Genomic DNA, 17,500 nt, shown 5'->3' on the forward strand with positions numbered 1-17,500 from the left:
GTGACAGCAGGAGCAGCGTCAGTGAAGCGTCAGATTCAGAGGGACACACATCGGATGTGAGACGGCGATAATGGATCGGATGCTGGACGGCCGTAATGGATGATTGACAGGAGGCTCAGTCAGGTTCGGCCAATTATTTTACTCGGACCGACTAAAATGATTGGTCAGACTTTTATTAGAAATATATGAAAATTAAACATTTTTGAGTTTCAATACCTGGTGGATTTCTTTTACATTTTAGTTTGACACACACTTATTAGGAGCATTTTAAGATGACAAAAGAAAAGTGTAAAAATGCCACATCATACGGTAGAGCTTTAACTCTAATATACAATGAGAACTTCCTTCCGCTCTCACCATCTCACCTCAGTATTCTACGTCTGTCTTTCGTGCACATGCACATAATTGCTTCCGTGCTTACTGCTCAAAAGGCACTATAAAAGAAATAGACTTACAAAATATGACTCCCTTCTGCCTGGGGGAGCACAAATCGATGGGCATTTAAACTGAAAACGTTTAGGAGTCAGTAGCTCAACTCGACAGGTAGACAGGACACCGGCCACGATTCCGTTTGTTTATTTTTCCCTGATAACGACTACTTCCGGGTCAGACAACTGAACTATATTGAAAATAGCAAAATCGGATGAAACGGTTATTATCCGTTTTTTCCATTTTTCATTTGAGCACAAAATCGGGAAATGGAAAAACGAACCGTTATCCGTTTTTCATTGTGGTTTTGAAAATGAAAAACAAAAGAACGAGTGTTTTTTTGTTTTTAAATTGAAAAACGAATGAATGAATGATACACAGATTATAGTGGCTGACTGACAAACTGCAACCAAAGGCAAATTCAGCATGTTTTTTTGAATTTCAGAAGAAAATAATCAATTTTGGTTTTTATGCTGTGAAAAAATGATTTTATTCCATGTATAGACTGCAATTTTTGCAGATGGACAAAGTTAGAATAGAATTAGACCTATAACGATGTTAAAAAGTACTGACTCATTCAGTTCATTTCAAAATATTACTTATTTTTTTGACCAAAGGAGACGTAGACAGATACTAAAGAGCCACATGTGACCCGCATTAGGCTCCGCCCACAGCAGCTCTTACAGCACTTGTTTGTTCGTTCAGATTCTACATGAAATGCGACTTCGATCAGTTTAGAGTCTGAACTGAATGTGACCCTGATGTGACCCACATGGACTAAAGAGGTCCTGAAGTGACCCACATGGACTAAAGAGGTCCTGAAGTGACCCACATGGACTAAAGAGGTCCTGAAGTGACCCACATGGACTAAAGTGGTCCTGAAGTGACCCATGTGCACCAAATAGGTCCTGAAGTGACCCACATGGACTAAAGACGTCCTGACGTGACCCACATGCACTAAAAAGGGTCCTGAAGTGACCCACATGCACCAAATAGGTCCTGAAGTGACCCACATGGACTAAAGACGTCCTGACGTGACCTACATGCACTAAAAAGGGCCCTGAAGTGACCCACATGCACTAAAGAGGTCCTGAAGTGACCCACATGGACTAAAGACGTCCTGTCGTGACCCACATGCACTAAAGAGGTCCTGAAGTGACCTGCATGCACTAAAGAGGTCCTGAAGTGACCTACATGGACTAAAGAGGTCCTGAAGTGACCCGCATGGACAAAAGAGGTCCTGAAGTGACCCGCATGCACTAAAGAGGTCCTGAAGTGACCCACATGCACTAAAGAGGTCCTGATGGAATACCAGACCTCGCAGACACACACTGTGTTTACAGAAGGAAATATGGAGGAACAACAACTGGGACGTTTGTCGCATTTCAATGACGTAAAGGTCGGATAAATGCGACCTGGACGTTCAGACTGAATTCACATTGGAAAAGATCAGATCTGGATCAGATTTAGGACCACATATGAACGTGGTCTGGATCAGATTTAGGACCACATATGATGTGTGTTTGGTATGTGTTGATGTGTGTGTTTCAGAGTTACCTCTTCCTTCTCTCCTCTGACTATGAGCGCTCTGAGTGGAGGGAAACCATCCAGAAACTGCAGAGGAAAGGTACGGTGCATTCACTGACTGTCCGTCGTCTCAGTGTTCTGACCGTTGCCTTTAATGTTGAACCCTGGTGTTTCTAGATCTACAGGCCTGTGTTCTGACCTCTGTGGAGCTGCAGGTTCTGACCAGCTCCTGTTTCAAACTGAGGACGGTCCACAACATCCCCGTCACCTCCAACAAAGACGGTAACAACCTGTCCACAGGTCCACACACCTGTCCACTGGTCCACACACCTGTCCACTGGTCCACACACCTGTCCACACACCTGTCCACAGGTCCACACACCTGTCCACTGGTCCACACACCTGTCCACTGGTCCACACACCTGTCCACACACCTGTCCACTGGTCCACACACCTGTCCACACACCTGTCCACTGGTCCACACACCTGTCCACAGGTCCACACACCTGTCCACTGGTCCACACACCTGTCCACAGGTCCACACACCTGTCCACACACCTGTCCACAGGTCCACACACCTGTCCACACACCTGTCCACAGGTCCACACACCTGTCCACAGGTCCACACACCTGTCCACTGGTCCACACACCTGTCCACACACCTGTCCACAGGTCCACACACCTGTCCACACACCTGTCCACAGGTCCACACACCTGTCCACAGGTCCACACACCTGTCCACTGGTCCACACACCTGTCCACACACCTGTCCACAGGTCCACACACCTGTCCACAGGTCCACACACCTGTCCACAGGTCCACACACCTGTCCACTGGTCCACACACCTGTCCACAGGTCCACACACCTGTCCACAGGTCCACACACCTGTCCCCAGGTCCAACCACAACCAGACCAGGTGTTCCTTGGGGGGTGGGTCCAGCAGACCTTCATTGCTCACCACCAGAGTTGAACCAGAGATAATGGTGTTGGTCATGTGAGTCCTGTAACTGGGTCCGGTTCTGTGGTTCTGTGTTCCAGATGAAGAGACTCCAGGTCTATACGGGTTCCTCCATGTCATCGTCCACTCGGCCAAAGGATTCAAGGAGTCGGCCAGTAAGTCCATCACATGACCTGAGTTAACCAATGAACATAAAAACACACACCACGCCCACAACACCTGACCCAGATCATGTGACCCCGGGTCATGTGACTCGGTAAGTCTTCATTGTTTCCATCACCACACATAAACAGTTCTACATATTTACACGTCAGTATGTGTGGTATAAATATAGACATATTCCAGATTAAATCCATGAACCGTCCTGTTTGAACACATTTATGTCCTGAATTATGAAAGGATCCACTGGTTTATTAGACTAACTGAACTCCATTACCCATCAGGCCTTGTGCTCCTCCTGCTGTTTCCCAGTGTTTATAGTTGTCTTAGACTCCATGGACTCCATTACCCATCAGGCCTTGCACTCCTCCAGCTGTCTGCTGTCTTTCAGATCTCTACTGCACCCTGGAGGTCGACTCCTTTGGATACTTTGTCAGCAAAGCCAAGACCCGGGTTTTCAGAGACACCACGGAACCGCAGTGGAACGAGGTTCGACCCCTGGATCCACACTATACACCTCCACCCTCCTCCTCCTCCACCTCCTTCTCTCTCCTCCACCCTCCTCCTCCACCTCCACCCTCCTCCTCCACCCCCTCCTTCTCTCTCCTCCTCCTCCTCCTCCACTTCCTTCTCTCTCCTGCACCCTCCTCCCCCATCCTCCACCTCCTTCTCTCTCCTCCACCTCCTCCTCCCTCCTCCACCTCCTTCTCTCTCCTCCACCCTCCACCTCCTCCTTCTCTCTACTCCACCTCCACCCTCCTCCTCCACCACCCCCTCCTTCTCTCTCCTCCACCCTCCTCCTCCACTTCCTTCTCTCTTCTCCACCCTCCTCCTCCACCTCCTCCCTCCACCCTCCTCCTCCACCACCCCCTCCTTCTCTCTCCTCCACCCTCCTCCTCCACCCCCCCTTCTCTCTCCTGCACCCTCCTCCTCCCTCCTCCACCTCCTTCTCTCTCCTCCACCCTCCTCCTCCACCTCTTCCTCCTCCCTCCTCCTCCACCCTGTCCATATGGAGGTGCTGATGCTCCACCTCCTCTTCCTCCAACAGGAGTTTGAGATCGAGTTGGAGGGTTCCCAGTACCTGAGGATCCTCTGTTATGAGAAGTGTTACGACAAGAGTAAACTCAACAAGGACGACAACGAGATAGTTGACAAGATCATGGGCAAAGGCCAGGTCCAGGTAAAACCGGGTTAGGGTGGGGTTAAGACGGGGTTAGGGTGGGGTTAAGACGGGGTTAGGGTGGGGTTAAGATGGGGTTAGGATGGGGGTAGGATGGGGTTTGGGTGGGGTTATGATGGGATTAGGGTGGGGTTAGGACGGGGTTATGACAAGGCAGAGCCAGTAAAGACAGTTACGACACACTCTGATGTGTCCACTCTGACATGGTTCATGTCAGTCTGAATAGTTCCAAACAAACCCAGCGCTGTCATGTTCTTCTATTGGACAGACAGAAGGTCAGTCTGAAATAAGCCCCACCCACCTGTTGTGTGTGTGTGTTCTACTGTGCATACTGTTGTGTTGTTGTGTACTTTTTTATTGTGAACATTCTTCTGTCCCAGAGGTCCAGAATAAACCTGGGTCCCGGGGGTTCGTCCTCATCCTTTTCCCACACATTCTTTTCCCGGCGCTCACGCATAGACCGTGTCTGTCGGCTGGTTCTGGTCCTGGTTAAAGATACGCTGGGGGGGGGGGGGTTGGCTCTGGTCTGGGTTCAGGTTCTCTCTGGTTTTCTGGACCCATCTGATCTGATCCGAGGCACCGACGTTCTAGGTGTTGGAGGGTTTCAGTGTTTTCCAGGTTCAAACATCCAGTCACATGACTCATACTTTACTGTTTATATGATGATCAATCCAAAGACTGTCACATCAGAGCGGTGACGTTTGTCGCATTTCAATGACCTAAAGGTTGGATAACACTGTGGGAAACACTGACCTGGGCTGTTTTATCTATTTTAAATTATTCCCTGTCTTCAGGGGTTTTTCCAGCGTGTTTTAAATCAGCTGTGGTAAAACCGTTGTTAAAGAAGCCTGGACTAGATGCTGAAACACCATCTAACTACAGACCTGTCTAAAACCTTGCTTTTTTATCGAAAGTGTTTGAGAAAGTGGTGTCAAAGCAGCTGGTCCACTATCTGACAGAAAAGAATCTCTTTGAGCCTCTTCAGTCTGCTTTTAGGGCAAACCATTCCACTGAGACTGCACTGACAAAGGCGGTTAATGACTTGTTGTTGAACGCTGACTCTGATTGTGCTTCAGTCTTATTGTTGTTGGACCTCAGTGCTGCTTTCGATACGGTTGATCACTGTATTTTAATTGAAAGACTTGAATACCATTTTGGCATCTCTGGCAGGGTGCTATCATGGTTCAAGTCTTATCTGTCACAGAGATCTCAGTGTGTTTTATTTAATAATGTCTTGTCTGAGCCTTGCACAGTGAAGCATGGGGTTCCTCAGGGTTCTGTTCTGGGTCCTCTGCTTTTCTCATTGTATCTTGCGCGACTTGGTAAATTATTACATTCCTTGGAAATTGATTTTCACTGTTATGCAGATGATTTGCAATTGTACATGCCTTTAACATGTGAAAATAGGCCTAACCTGTCAAAAATTGAGGGTTGTCTTTCAGCTGTTAGGGATTGGCTCTCTGAAAATTTCCTTTTCTTTAATTCTGCAAAGACTGAAATGATGATCATTGGACCACAGAAATTGCAAAATTTATTCAGTAATGTTTCTTTATCTCTTGATGACTGTGTTGTTCTTGGCAGAGACAAGATGAAAAACCTTGGTGTCATATTTGACCAGTCACTTGCTTTTGATCAGCATATCAAAGAGGTGACTCGAATATCATTTTTTCATCTTCGAAGGATCGCTAAGATCAGGCCAATCCTGAGTGACAAAGATGCTGAAGTTCTCATTCACACCTTCGTAACATCAAGTTTGGACTACTGTAATGCTCTTCTCTCAGGATTACCCAAAAAAAGTTTCCGAGTCCTGCAGATGGTGCAAAATGCTGAAGCTCGGGTCCTGACTGGAGCTGGGAAATATGATCACATTACCCCGGTGTCGGCCTGTCTGCACTGGCTTCCATGTCAGGTTCGTGCTGATTTTAAGGTGCTTTTTTAAGGTGCTTAAAAAATTTTAAATGGAGCGGCACCTTCTTACTTAATGGAGCTGGTTAGACTGTATGCACCTTCTCGTGCCCTTCGCTCACAAGGATCTGGCCTCCTGACTGTGGCTAAAGTCAGGAAGAAGACTGTTGGTGAGCCAGCCTTTTCTTTCCGTACACCAACACTTTGGAACAGTCTTCCTCTGGACATAAGGCAGGCATGTTCTGTGGAGGTTTTTAAAGCAAAGCTCAAGACCCACTGGTTTACTCTGTGTTGTATGTCTTGATTTGTTTTTACTGTGTTAATGTTTTTAGTTTTTATGTTTTATTGTGATTGATTTTATATCTGTACAGCACTTTGATTGAAAGCGCTTTACAAATAAATTATTATTATTATTATTATTATTATTATTATTATTATTATTATTATTATTATTATTATTATTAGAAATGCGACCTGGACGTTCAGACTGAAGTCACATTGGAAAATATCAAATCTGGATCAGATTTAGGACTACATATGAAAGTGGTCTGGGGACACCCGTCCCTCCTCTCCCTGTGTCCTCCTCAGCCTCTGTTTGGTTTTTTATGCTTGTCTTGCTTCTATTTTCATCCACTTCCTGAGTGCAGACTGTGGGAAACACTGACCTGGGCTCAGATTGGCCCCGCCCTCAGCCCCTCCCCCTGAGTGTAGACTGTGGGAAACACTGACCTGGGCTCAGATTGGCCCCACCCTCAGCCCCTCCCCCTGAGTGTAGACTGTGGGAAACACTGACCTGGGCTCAGATTGGCCCCGCCCTCAGCCCCTCCCCGTCGTTTGCCTCCAATCTGGAGAAGCAGAGCAGCTCCTTGGCTCCGCCTCCTCCTCCTGGGCCCGCCCCCTCCCCCTCCTGCTCTCCTCTCTCTGTGGTGGAGTCAGAGACGATTGGAACGATGCTGCTGTGTGAGCTCAGAACGAACCAGAAGAACCAGAGGAACCAGCAGAACCAGAGGAACCAGTAGAACCAGCAGAACCAGAGGAACTAGTAGAACCAGAGGAACCAGAAGAACAAGTAGAACCAGCAGAACCAGAGGAACCAGTAGAACCAGCAGAACCAGAGGAACCAGTAGAACTAGCAGAACCAGAGGAACTAGTAGAACCAGAGGAACCAGAAGAACAAGTAGAACCAGCAGAACCAGAGGAACCAAAGGAACCAGAAGAACCAGCAGAACCAGTAAAACCAGAGGAACCAGTGGAATCCTGGTGGCCTTTGGTTTTGGTTCTGGTTCTGGTGAACCCCATAGTGCCATCGGACCCTCCTCTGTGGGACTCCGCCCTCCTGTTTCCATTGGTGGTCTGAGGGGCTTTAGTTATCAGAGATTTTGGGCTTTGGTGTGGAGCCCCTCCCCTTCCCCCCTCCTTTCTGAAGCGGGGTCTGTAGGCTTTGGGATGACGGGGGTCCTGGTGTCGGATGTGAACCTGAGCTCTGTGTGTGAGTGTCTGGAGCAGAACTGCAGTTTGGACCAGAACCGGGACCAGATGAGTCCACTTCAGACCCCTGTCCTCAAGAGACACAGCAACACGGGGGCCAAGCTGTGGGGGCGAGTCCGAAGCAAACTGCTCCGACAGAAGGTCCAATCACACGACAGTGGCGGGACACGTCCAGCTGACCGACTTTGTCCTCCTCATCTCACTGTCTCCTCCATCTGTGTCCATCTGTGTCTGTGTGTCCATCTGTGTCTGTGTGTCCATTTGTGTCTGTGTGTCCGTCTGTGTCTGTGTGTCCATCTGTGTCTGTGTGTCCATCTGTGTCTGTGTGTCCATCTGTGTCTGTGTGTCCATTTGTGTCTGTGTGTCCATCTGTGTCTGTGTGTCCATTTGTGTCTGTGTGTCCATTTGTGTCTGTGTGTCCATCTGTGTCTGTGTGTCCATCTGTGTCTGTGTGTCCATCTGTGTCTGTGTGTCCATCTGTGTCTGTGTGTCCATTTGTGTCTGTGTGTCCATCTGTGTCTGTGTGTCCATCTGTGTCTGTGTGTCCATCTGTGTCTGTGTGTCCATTTGTGTCTGTGTGTCCATCTGTGTCTGTGTGTCCATTTGTGTCTGTGTGTCCGTCTGTGTCTGTGTGTCCATTTGTGTCTGTGTGTCCGTCTGTGTCTCTGTCCATTTGTGTCTGTGTGTCCATTTGTGTCTGTGTGTCCGTCTGTGTCTCTGTGTCCATCTGTGTCCATCTGTGTCTGTTTAAGGGGGTTTAACCCAGTTGGTTCTGCTTTCACATGTTTGAGGAGAAAGGGAAAGTCCAAGTGATTTCACCTTCAGTTAACCCTAAGCCATCATGAGAAGGAGGAGGAGACGGTGGTGGGTGGAGCCTCTTTTGAACCCAGACCAGGACACATGAGGACCTGGACTGAGATAAGACCAGACTCAGATTCACATCCGGTCCAGTGGTCTGATCCGGACTCACACCTGGTCCAGGGATCTGATCCGGACTCAGACCTGGTCCAGGGGTCAGATCTGGACTCAGACCACGTCCAGGGGTCAGATCCGGACTCAGACCCGGTCCAGGGGTCTGGTCAGATATGGACTCTGGACTTGGAGAACTTGAAGCAGTCAGACCGGCTTATATTCATTCTACAGTTCACCCTGTGTCCTGGTTTTGGTTCCTCTGGTCCTCCAGTGACCTGGTCCCTCTGGGGGCGTGGTCCTTGTGGGGGTGGGGTCCTTCTGGGGGTGTAGTCTCTTTGGGGGTATGGTCCTTGTGGGGGTGTGGTCCCTCTGGGGGCATGGTCTTTGTGGGGGTGTGGTCAAAAACCTGGTCTTGGTTCTTGTGTGGACTGGTTCCTCCTGGTCCTGGTTCTTGTGTGGACCGTTTCCTCCTGGTCCTGGTTCTTGTGTGGACCGGTTCCTCCAGTCATTGAATGTGTGTCTGTTGTCTCTCTTTCAGCTGGACCCTCAGACGGTTCAGTCCAAGAACTGGACCATGGACGTCATCGAGATGAACGGGGTGAGAACCTTTAGCTGCTCATGTTTCAGATACAAAGACAGAAGCTGAAGCAGATGTAGAGTCCGAGTCAGGACCTAAAGAGGACCCTCAGACCAGATCAGTCTGATGTTCCTGTTCAATTCTTGTGTTCATCAGATCAAAGTAGAGTTCTCCATGAAGTTCACCAGTCGGGACCTGAGCCTGAAGAGGACGCCGTCCAAAAAACAGAGCGGAGTGTTTGGAGTCAAGATCAGCGTGGTCACAAAGTAAGGTGGATGTGGTGTTGTTGATGTGTGTGCGGTGGTGGACGCAGAAGGTCACAGCTGGGGTTTGTGTCCAGGCGGGAGCGCTCCAAGGTGCCTTACATCGTCCGCCAGTGCATCGAGGAGGTGGAGAAGAGGGGCATCGATGAGGTGGGCATCTACCGCATCTCAGGGGTGGCCACGGACATCCAGGCCCTGAAGAGCGCCTTTGACACCAGTAAGGCTCATCATGTTCAGGACACGAGGGCTTCAGTGGGAAGGTCCTGAAGGTCTGGACCTGAAGGTCTGCACCTGGTCTGTCTGTAGACTGAAGCCTTCAGGTCCTTCTGTCCATGTTGTCCAGTACTTGTTGTCCAGTTGGTGTTTGTCAAGTAAGTGTTTGTCCAGTAGGTTTTACTGTCCCTTTACGTGGACCAGGTGGACCGGTACTGACTCGGTCCACCAGACTCCAGTCTAAGACCACACATTATGGTCCAGCGCTGGGTTCTGTTTCTATGACAACGGAGGAGTCAAAGACAAACACCAACACGTACAGGAACTGAATCTGTCTGACTGACTAGTTTTCTGGAACTGGTTTACTGGTTCTGGTACTGGTTTACTGGTTCTGGTACTGGTTTACTGACACAAACCCATTGGCCGTTCTTGTCTAAATGTTCTAAACCAGATCCAGATCCTTTAATGAGGTGTCGTTGGTTGGTTCCGTCGGTTCTGCTGGTTCTTCAGTTCTAAGCTTTGGAACCGGGTCAGCAGAAGAACATGAACCCAGATGATGTAAAGCAGTGGACTGACAGTGGAGCCGACCAATCAGAGCGTCCGTGCTGGTGTCCTTAGTAACGGTGTTGTCTCCATAGATACCAAAGACATCCTGGTGATGCTCAGCGACATGGACATCAACGCCATCGCAGGAACGCTGAAGCTGTACTTCAGAGAACTGCCAGAACCGCTGCTGACGGACCGCCTCTACCCGGCCTTCATGGAGGGCATAGGTACCGCCTCTGAACCCTGACCCCCGACCCCCAACACACACTGGGACCTCAGATCCTCCACACCCACTGAGACCAGGTCCAGGCCTGGTTTTAGTTTGGATTAGTCCTGGTTTTGGTTTTTCTGGTCCTGGTTTTAGTTTGACTCTGCAGGTCTCTAGAGGTCTGTGCAGGTTTCTGTGTGTGTGTGTGTGTGTACCTGTGCACCTGAGTGTGAGTGAGTGTGTGTGTGTGTGTACCTGTGTGTAACTCTGTGTGTGTGTGTGTGTGTCCTCAGCTCTATCCGACCCTGCTGCCAAACAGAACTGTATGATGCACCTGCTGCGATCTCTGCCAGAACCCAACCTGATGACCTTCCTGACCCTGTTAGAGCACCTGAAGAGGTACACACACACACACACACACACACACACACACACACACACACACAGGTACACACACACAAATATACAAAAAAACACACACACAGGTACACACAGATACACACACACAAATATACAAAAAAACACACATACACACACACAAATATACAAAAACACACACACACAGGTACACACACACACAGGTACACACAGATACACACACACAAATATACAAAAACACACACACACAGGTACACACACACACAGGTACACACAGATACACACACACAAATATACAAAAACACACACACACAGGTACACACAGATACACACACACAAATATACAAAAACACACACACACACAGGTACACACACACAGACACACGCACACACACACACACAGGTACACACAGATACACACACACAAATATACAAAAACACACACAAACACACACACACACACACACACAGGTACACACAGATACACACACACAAATATACAAAAACACACACAGACACATACACACCTGGTCTGGTCTAAGTCTGGGTCCTGGTCCTGGTTTTATCCAGGTCCGGTCCTGGTCCAGATCAGATCCTGGTCTAGATCAAGTTCTGGTCCTAATCCGGTTCCAGTCCCAGTCTCGGTCCTGTTCCCAGTCTAGGGCCAGTCCTGATCCAGATCCAGTCCTGGTCCCTGTTTGGTCCTGGTCCTTGCCCGGTCCTGGTCCTAGTCTGGTCCTGGTCCCAGTCCTAGTCCTGGTCCCAGTCCGGTCCTCATCCTGTGTGTTCTTGTCCAGGGTGGCCCAGAAGGAGCCCATTAATAAGATGTCCCTCCATAACCTGGCAACCGTGTTTGGCCCCACCCTCCTCAGACCGTCGGAGGCGGAGACTGCCAAGGGTCAGCACATCACCTCTGCTTCGGACATCTGGTCACATGACGTCATGGCACAGGTGGGTCCTCAGGTGGGTCTCCAGGTGGGTTAAAGGTGGAGCGTGGACCTGGTTTTGTGTCCAGTTCAGAGGACCGGCTCCATGTGGACCTGGTTCAGGTTCAAACTCAGACCTGTTTGTGTTTGAACCTGTGTTTATTCAACCTCCAGAACATCTGACATCAGAGCCACTCCCCCTGTTCGGAGCCACTCCCCCTGTTCAGACATGAAGTGGTTTCGTGTTGTCCCTGAACATGTGGTCCTCTGTCTTCCTGGTCCTCTCAGGTCTACCTGGTCCTCTGAGGTCCACCTGATCCTGGTGGTCCTCTCAGGTCCTGGTGGTCTTTCTCAGGTTCTGATGGTCCTCTGTGATCCTGGTGTCTGTGGTCCTGGTCCACCTGATCCTGGTGGTCTTTCTCAGGTCTTGGTGGTCCTGGTCCACCTGGTTCTGGTGATCTTTCTCAGGTCCTGGTGATCCTTTGTGGTCCTGGTGGTCTTTCTCAGTCCTTTTCTCTCTGTCTCCAGGTCCAGGTCCTCCTCTGGTCCTGCTGGTCCTGGTGGTCTTTCTCAGTCCTCTTCTCTCTGTCTCCAGGTCCAGGTCCTCCTCTGGTCCTGCTGGTCCTGGTGGTCTTTCTCAGTCCTTTTCTCTCTGTCTCCAGGTCCAGGTCCTCCTCTGGTCCTGCTGGTCCTGGTGGTCTTTCTCAGTCCTCTTCTCTCTGTCTCCAGGTCCAGGTCCTCCTCTGGTCCTGCTGGTCCTGGTGGTCTTTCTCAGTCCTCTTCTCTCTGTCTCCAGGTTCAGGTCCTCCTCTGGTCCTGGCGGTCTTTCTCAGTCCTCTTCTCTCTGTCTCCAGGTCCAGGTCCTCCTCTGGTCCTGGTGGTCTTTCTCAGTCCTCTTCTCTCTGTCTCCAGGTCCAGGTCCTCCTCTGGTCCTGCTGGTCCTGGTGGTCTTTCTCAGTCCTTTTCTCTCTGTCTCCAGGTCCAGGTCCTCCTCTGGTCCTGGTGGTCTTTCTCAGTCCTCTTCTCTCTGTCTCCAGGTCCAGGTCCTCCTCTGGTCCTGCTGGTCCTGGTGGTCTTTCTCAGTCCTTTTCTCTCTGTCTCCAGGTCCAGGTCCTCCTCTGGTCCTGCTGGTCCTGGTGGTCTTTCTCAGTCCTCTTCTCTCTGTCTCCAGGTCCAGGTCCTCCTCTGGTCCTGCTGGTCCTGGTGGTCTTTCTCAGTCCTCTTCTCTCTGTCTCCAGGTTCAGGTCCTCCTCTGGTCCTGCTGGTCCTGGTGGTCTTTCTCAGTCCTCTTCTCTCTGTCTCCAGGTTCAGGTCCTCCTCTGGTCCTGGTGGTCTTTCTCAGTCCTCTTCTCTCTGTCTCCAGGTCCAGGTCCTCCTCTGGTCCTGGTGGTCTTTCTCAGTCCTCTTCTCTCTGTCTCCAGGTCCAGGTCCTCCTCTGGTCCTGGTGGTCTTTCTCAGTCCTCTTCTCTCTGTCTCCAGGTTCAGGTCCTCCTCTGGTCCTGGTGGTCTTTCTCAGTCCTCTTCTCTCTGTCTCCAGGTCCAGGTCCTCCTCTGGTCCTGGTGGTCTTTCTCAGTCCTCTTCTCTCTGTCTCCAGGTTCAGGTCCTCCTCTGGTCTTGGTGGTCTTTCTCAGTCCTCTTCTCTCTGTCTCCAGGTCCAGGTCCTCCTCTGGTCCTGGTGGTCTTTCTCAGTCCTCTTCTCTCTGTCTCCAGGTTCAGGTCCTCCTCTGGTCCTGGTGGTCTTTCTCAGTCCTCTTCTCTCTGTCTCCAGGTTCAGGTCCTCCTCTGGTCCTGGTGGTCTTTCTCAGTCCTCTTCTCTCTGTCTCCAGGTCCAGGTCCTCCTCTGGTCCTGGTGGTCTTTCTCAGTCCTCTTCTCTCTGTCTCCAGGTCCAGGTCCTCCTCTGGTCCTGGTGGTCTTTCTCAGTCCTCTTCTCTCTGTCTCCAGGTCCAGGTCCTCCTCTGGTCCTGCTGGTCCTGGTGGTCTTTCTCAGTCCTCTTCTCTCTGTCTCCAGGTTCAGGTCCTCCTCTGGTCCTGCTGGTCCTGGTGGTCTTTCTCAGTCCTCTTCTCTCTGTCTCCAGGTTCAGGTCCTCCTCTGGTCCTGGTGGTCTTTCTCAGTCCTCTTCTCTCTGTCTCCAGGTCCAGGTCCTCCTCTGGTCCTGGTGGTCTTTCTCAGTCCTCTTCTCTCTGTCTCCAGGTTCAGGTCCTCCTCTGGTCCTGGTGGTCTTTCTCAGTCCTCTTCTCTCTGTCTCCAGGTCCAGGTCCTCCTCTGATCCTGGTGGTCTTTCTCAGTCCTCTTCTCTCTGTCTCCAGGTTCAGGTCCTCCTCTGGTCCTGGTGGTCTTTCTCAGTCCTCTTCTCTCTGTCTCCAGGTTCAGGTCCTCCTCTGGTCCTGGTGGTCTTTCTCAGTCCTCTTCTCTCTGTCTCCAGGTCCAGGTCCTCCTCTGGTCCTGGTGGTCTTTCTCAGTCCTCTTCTCTCTGTCTCCAGGTCCAGGTCCTCCTCTGGTCCTGGTGGTCTTTCTCAGTCCTCTTCTCTCTGTCTCCAGGTCCAGGTCCTCCTCTACTACCTTCAACATCCTCCCATCTCCTTTGCTGAACTCAAGCGCAACACGCTCTACTTCTCCACTGATGGTTAACCCCGCCCCCCCGTCCTCAGGGCAGCGTCTGGAGTCGAGGAGCGGTGTCAGGGGCGGGGTCTTCCTGCCTCACCTGGTCCCGCTCATCCGGCCCGGTCCCGCAGTCGTCTCGTCTCATGTCGTGTTTGTAAAGTGTACAGAGCGGAGCTGGCCCCGCCCCCACCTTCCACTCACTGGACCGCAGGGCATTCTGGGAGGTGGGAGGGTTCGGAGGCCCCGCGGGACCACGCCCACATCCAGGTTTTCCTCTCAGAGGCTGGTCAGGTGACCTCCAGCTCAGCGCTCTGTCCAATAGGGATGATCCAGGACGTGTGTGTGCGTGTGTGTGTGTGCGTGTGTGTACAGTTCTGTGCATCTAGACCAGTTCTGTCAAACTCATGTTAGTTCAGTTTGATCTGCAGTGGGCCGAAGCAGTAAAATACCAGTGAAAAAAGAACAGTTCTATTCTGATCAGGTTTACATCGACAAAGTTTCCTTAAAAATCTGAATAACATGAACAACTGGAATTGTCTGAAGAAAAACAAGTGCAATTTTAACAATATTCTGCCTGTTTTTTTTTTTTTTATTGATTTATTTCAAATATAGATATGATACAAGCTTCCTGATTACTACTATTTGACTTCTTTGCACAGCATAATACAGAAATGAAAATTCAAGGAAGCATAAAATAATGATACACACAAAAAGAAAAAGAAAAAAAAAGTCATATTTGAGTTTACCAGTTTATCATTTACACATATGCGTTATAATCACACAAAACATTTAGTAACAGACAATATTGGTAAAATTACATTTACTTTTCTTCAGATATTTCCTTTTGTTCATATTTGTTCAGGTTATTCATGTTTTTGGAAAAGTATAGTTTGGTAATGGAAACATTTTCATGTAATTTTACTTTTTTACACCAAAAAAATCCAAAGAGAGAATGTGGGGTTGTCATTATGTATAGGTTATTCTGATCATATTTTACTGGTTTGACCCACTTCAAATCTAATTGGACTGTATGTGGAACCTGAGTTAAAATAATTTTTACACCATTGATTGTTAATTTCTTCAGTGTAATTTTTGTATTTCACAAATTCATCCCATGGGCCAGATTTGGCCCCCAGGACGCATGTTTGACACCTGTGATTTAGACAAACGTTTATTCAGGTAGTGATGTTGAGTTTTAGTCTGATTTTCTTCTTCACCGTGTCTGTGGGCAGAGTCGAGCTGCCATGTTTGTAGTTCACTTTGTAGAGAATGTGCACTGGGTCACATGGCAGATGGAAGAGCTGTGTGTGTGTGTGTGTGTGTGTGTGTGGGTGTGTGTGTGTGTGTGTGTAGGACGGGCTGGGGACAGCCCTCATTGCATGTTCAGCTTGTCAATCAAATCAGGTCCGGTACTACAAAGGGAGGGGCTCAGAAGACCACGCCCCCTTCCTCCTGTCCAGCCTGATGCATATGTAAGCACTGTTAAATGAGTCCCATTGGATATTTTTAATAGAAGATGAAACTAAAACAAACCTGTTGTATTTTCCTTCAGTCCGCTGTAACCAGGCTCAATGTTCATGTGAACTTTTCCTTTTTCTACATAAATAAAAGTTTCCAAACACTGGTGTCTGTTCACGTCTACTGTCCAACATTTGTCTGCACAAACGTTGACTGTTTTTTTCTGATCGTTGGTGCTGACAGCTCCATGTGGTCAGTTCATTTATGGAACAGAAGCCCCTCCTCCTCCATCTGAACCCACCTTCTACTCATGATCAATCTCACCCCCTGGTGTCCATGCCCCCCCAGTGTTGACGCCCCCCAGTGGTCAGCTTAGACTGGGTCCAGACCAGCTGGACCCTGATGACCAGTGGGAGGAGCCTGTTGACCAGTGGGAGGAACTGTAGTCCAACAGGAGGAGCAGAAGTGGACGTGAACCCATGGAGGTCCAGGTCCAGACCCACTCTGATGGTCCAGAACACTGGAACATTTAAACAGAACATGAAGTGAATGACAGACACGAGGACAGAACCAACAGGTGGAGATTCAAGGGTAAATATGACAGAACAAAAAGAAAAGTCAATAATCATAAAAACAGATGAAAACACATAGACCAGAGCCATATGAAGAGAGTTACGACAGAGGTAGGGTTAAGGTTAAGAGTTATAGTGGTTAGGGTTAAGGGTTAGAGGTTAGGGATTAAGGTTGAGGGTTTGGGGTTAAGGTTAAGGGTTCTGTGAAAGCAGATGCTGTGGTTCTTCACAGGTTCTAGATGTTTTATTTTGTTCAGAACTTTAATGAAGTTCATGTTTGGCAGAAGAACAAACATCTGAAAGAAAGAAAGGAACTGAAATGGAAATTAAGACAAAAAAACTCCAACATGAACATGAAGAAACTCCAGGTGGACAGTCTGTAACAGAAGTCCTGTTAGATCCACGTGGACCTGTCCATCTGTCCACGCAGACGCTGAAGGGGATTGGACACTTCTGTCCGTTTGTCTCCATTTGAGGACGTCTGTCTTTAAACTCCAGTCCCAGACAGACACCAGGTCCACCAAATCCACCAGGTCCTGATCCCACGTCTCAGTCCGTCCCCGTGCAGAACCCTGTCCTCTGGTCCACCTGTCCTCTGGTCCACCTGTCGTCTGAGCTTCATCGTAAATAATATTCGATGGCAGCAGAAAACGCAGCGAAGCCTCCGCATCCCAGAACGCCAGCCTTTAGACCAGCTGGAGAACCCAAGACAGAGAGAGGACCGTAAAGACACTCCTGTTACAGTTACAGTTCTGTTACAGTTACAGTTCTGTTACTGATACAGTCCTGTTCCTGTTCCTGTTCCAGTTCTTGTTACCCACCTCTGAATCCGATGGCTCCTCCTGTCACACATCCGCTGTACACGGCGTTCTTCCAGTCTGACACGCCTCGATGCTGCAGAACAAACACACACAGTTTCAGTTCAATGAAGAGCTCCTGTTATCTAGAACATGTTCCAAATACATGAGAACAGTGATGAAAAAGACCCATATTCAGGACAGAACCTTTAACAGTCCTGTTCTTTAGTTCCAGTGTTGAACAGCAGAGGGTGCTGTCGAACATGGATCTAGATAATCTGAGTTCTGCTTTGTTCCATCCTCATCAGGTTCTAGTTGAAGCTCTGGTTCTCTGCCTTGGTGTATTTTTGGTTTACTGTTCCTGAGGTGTTCTCATGTACGGCTCTGCTCCAGAACACG

General features: G+C 49.3%; 2 protein-coding genes across 4 annotated transcripts in view; one reads left to right on the forward strand and one right to left on the reverse strand.

Annotated features, from left to right (window-relative positions):
* The window catches only part of abr (ABR activator of RhoGEF and GTPase), a 46,435-nt gene extending 31,704 nt beyond the window's left edge, over nt 1-14,731 (forward strand). For all 3 annotated transcript variants that reach the window (XM_030153467.1, XM_030153469.1, XM_030153470.1), the window contains 12 exons: nt 1,981-2,056; nt 2,134-2,238; nt 2,996-3,070; nt 3,466-3,563; nt 4,123-4,254; nt 9,098-9,157; nt 9,293-9,402; nt 9,477-9,616; nt 10,251-10,385; nt 10,660-10,765; nt 11,542-11,695; nt 14,212-14,731. In XM_030153467.1, coding sequence (XP_030009327.1) covers nt 1,981-2,056; nt 2,134-2,238; nt 2,996-3,070; nt 3,466-3,563; nt 4,123-4,254; nt 9,098-9,157; nt 9,293-9,402; nt 9,477-9,616; nt 10,251-10,385; nt 10,660-10,765; nt 11,542-11,695; nt 14,212-14,301 — 1,281 coding nt within the window. In that variant the 3' untranslated portion in view covers nt 14,302-14,731. The remainder of the gene's footprint in view (nt 1-1,980; nt 2,057-2,133; nt 2,239-2,995; nt 3,071-3,465; nt 3,564-4,122; nt 4,255-9,097; nt 9,158-9,292; nt 9,403-9,476; nt 9,617-10,250; nt 10,386-10,659; nt 10,766-11,541; nt 11,696-14,211) is intronic.
* A 1,802-nt stretch (nt 14,732-16,533) lies between these two features.
* Nucleotides 16,534-17,500, reverse strand: part of timm22 (translocase of inner mitochondrial membrane 22 homolog (yeast)) — a 2,236-nt gene continuing 1,269 nt past the window's right edge. The window contains exons 3-4 of the mRNA XM_030153474.1: nt 17,126-17,198; nt 16,534-16,999 (exon numbers count right to left, since the gene is read on the reverse strand). Coding sequence (XP_030009334.1) covers nt 16,923-16,999; nt 17,126-17,198 — 150 coding nt within the window. The 3' untranslated portion in view covers nt 16,534-16,922. The remainder of the gene's footprint in view (nt 17,000-17,125; nt 17,199-17,500) is intronic.

Source organism: Sphaeramia orbicularis, chromosome 14 (genome assembly GCF_902148855.1).
Source record: "Sphaeramia orbicularis chromosome 14, fSphaOr1.1, whole genome shotgun sequence".
NCBI lineage: Eukaryota > Metazoa > Chordata > Actinopteri > Kurtiformes > Apogonidae > Sphaeramia > Sphaeramia orbicularis.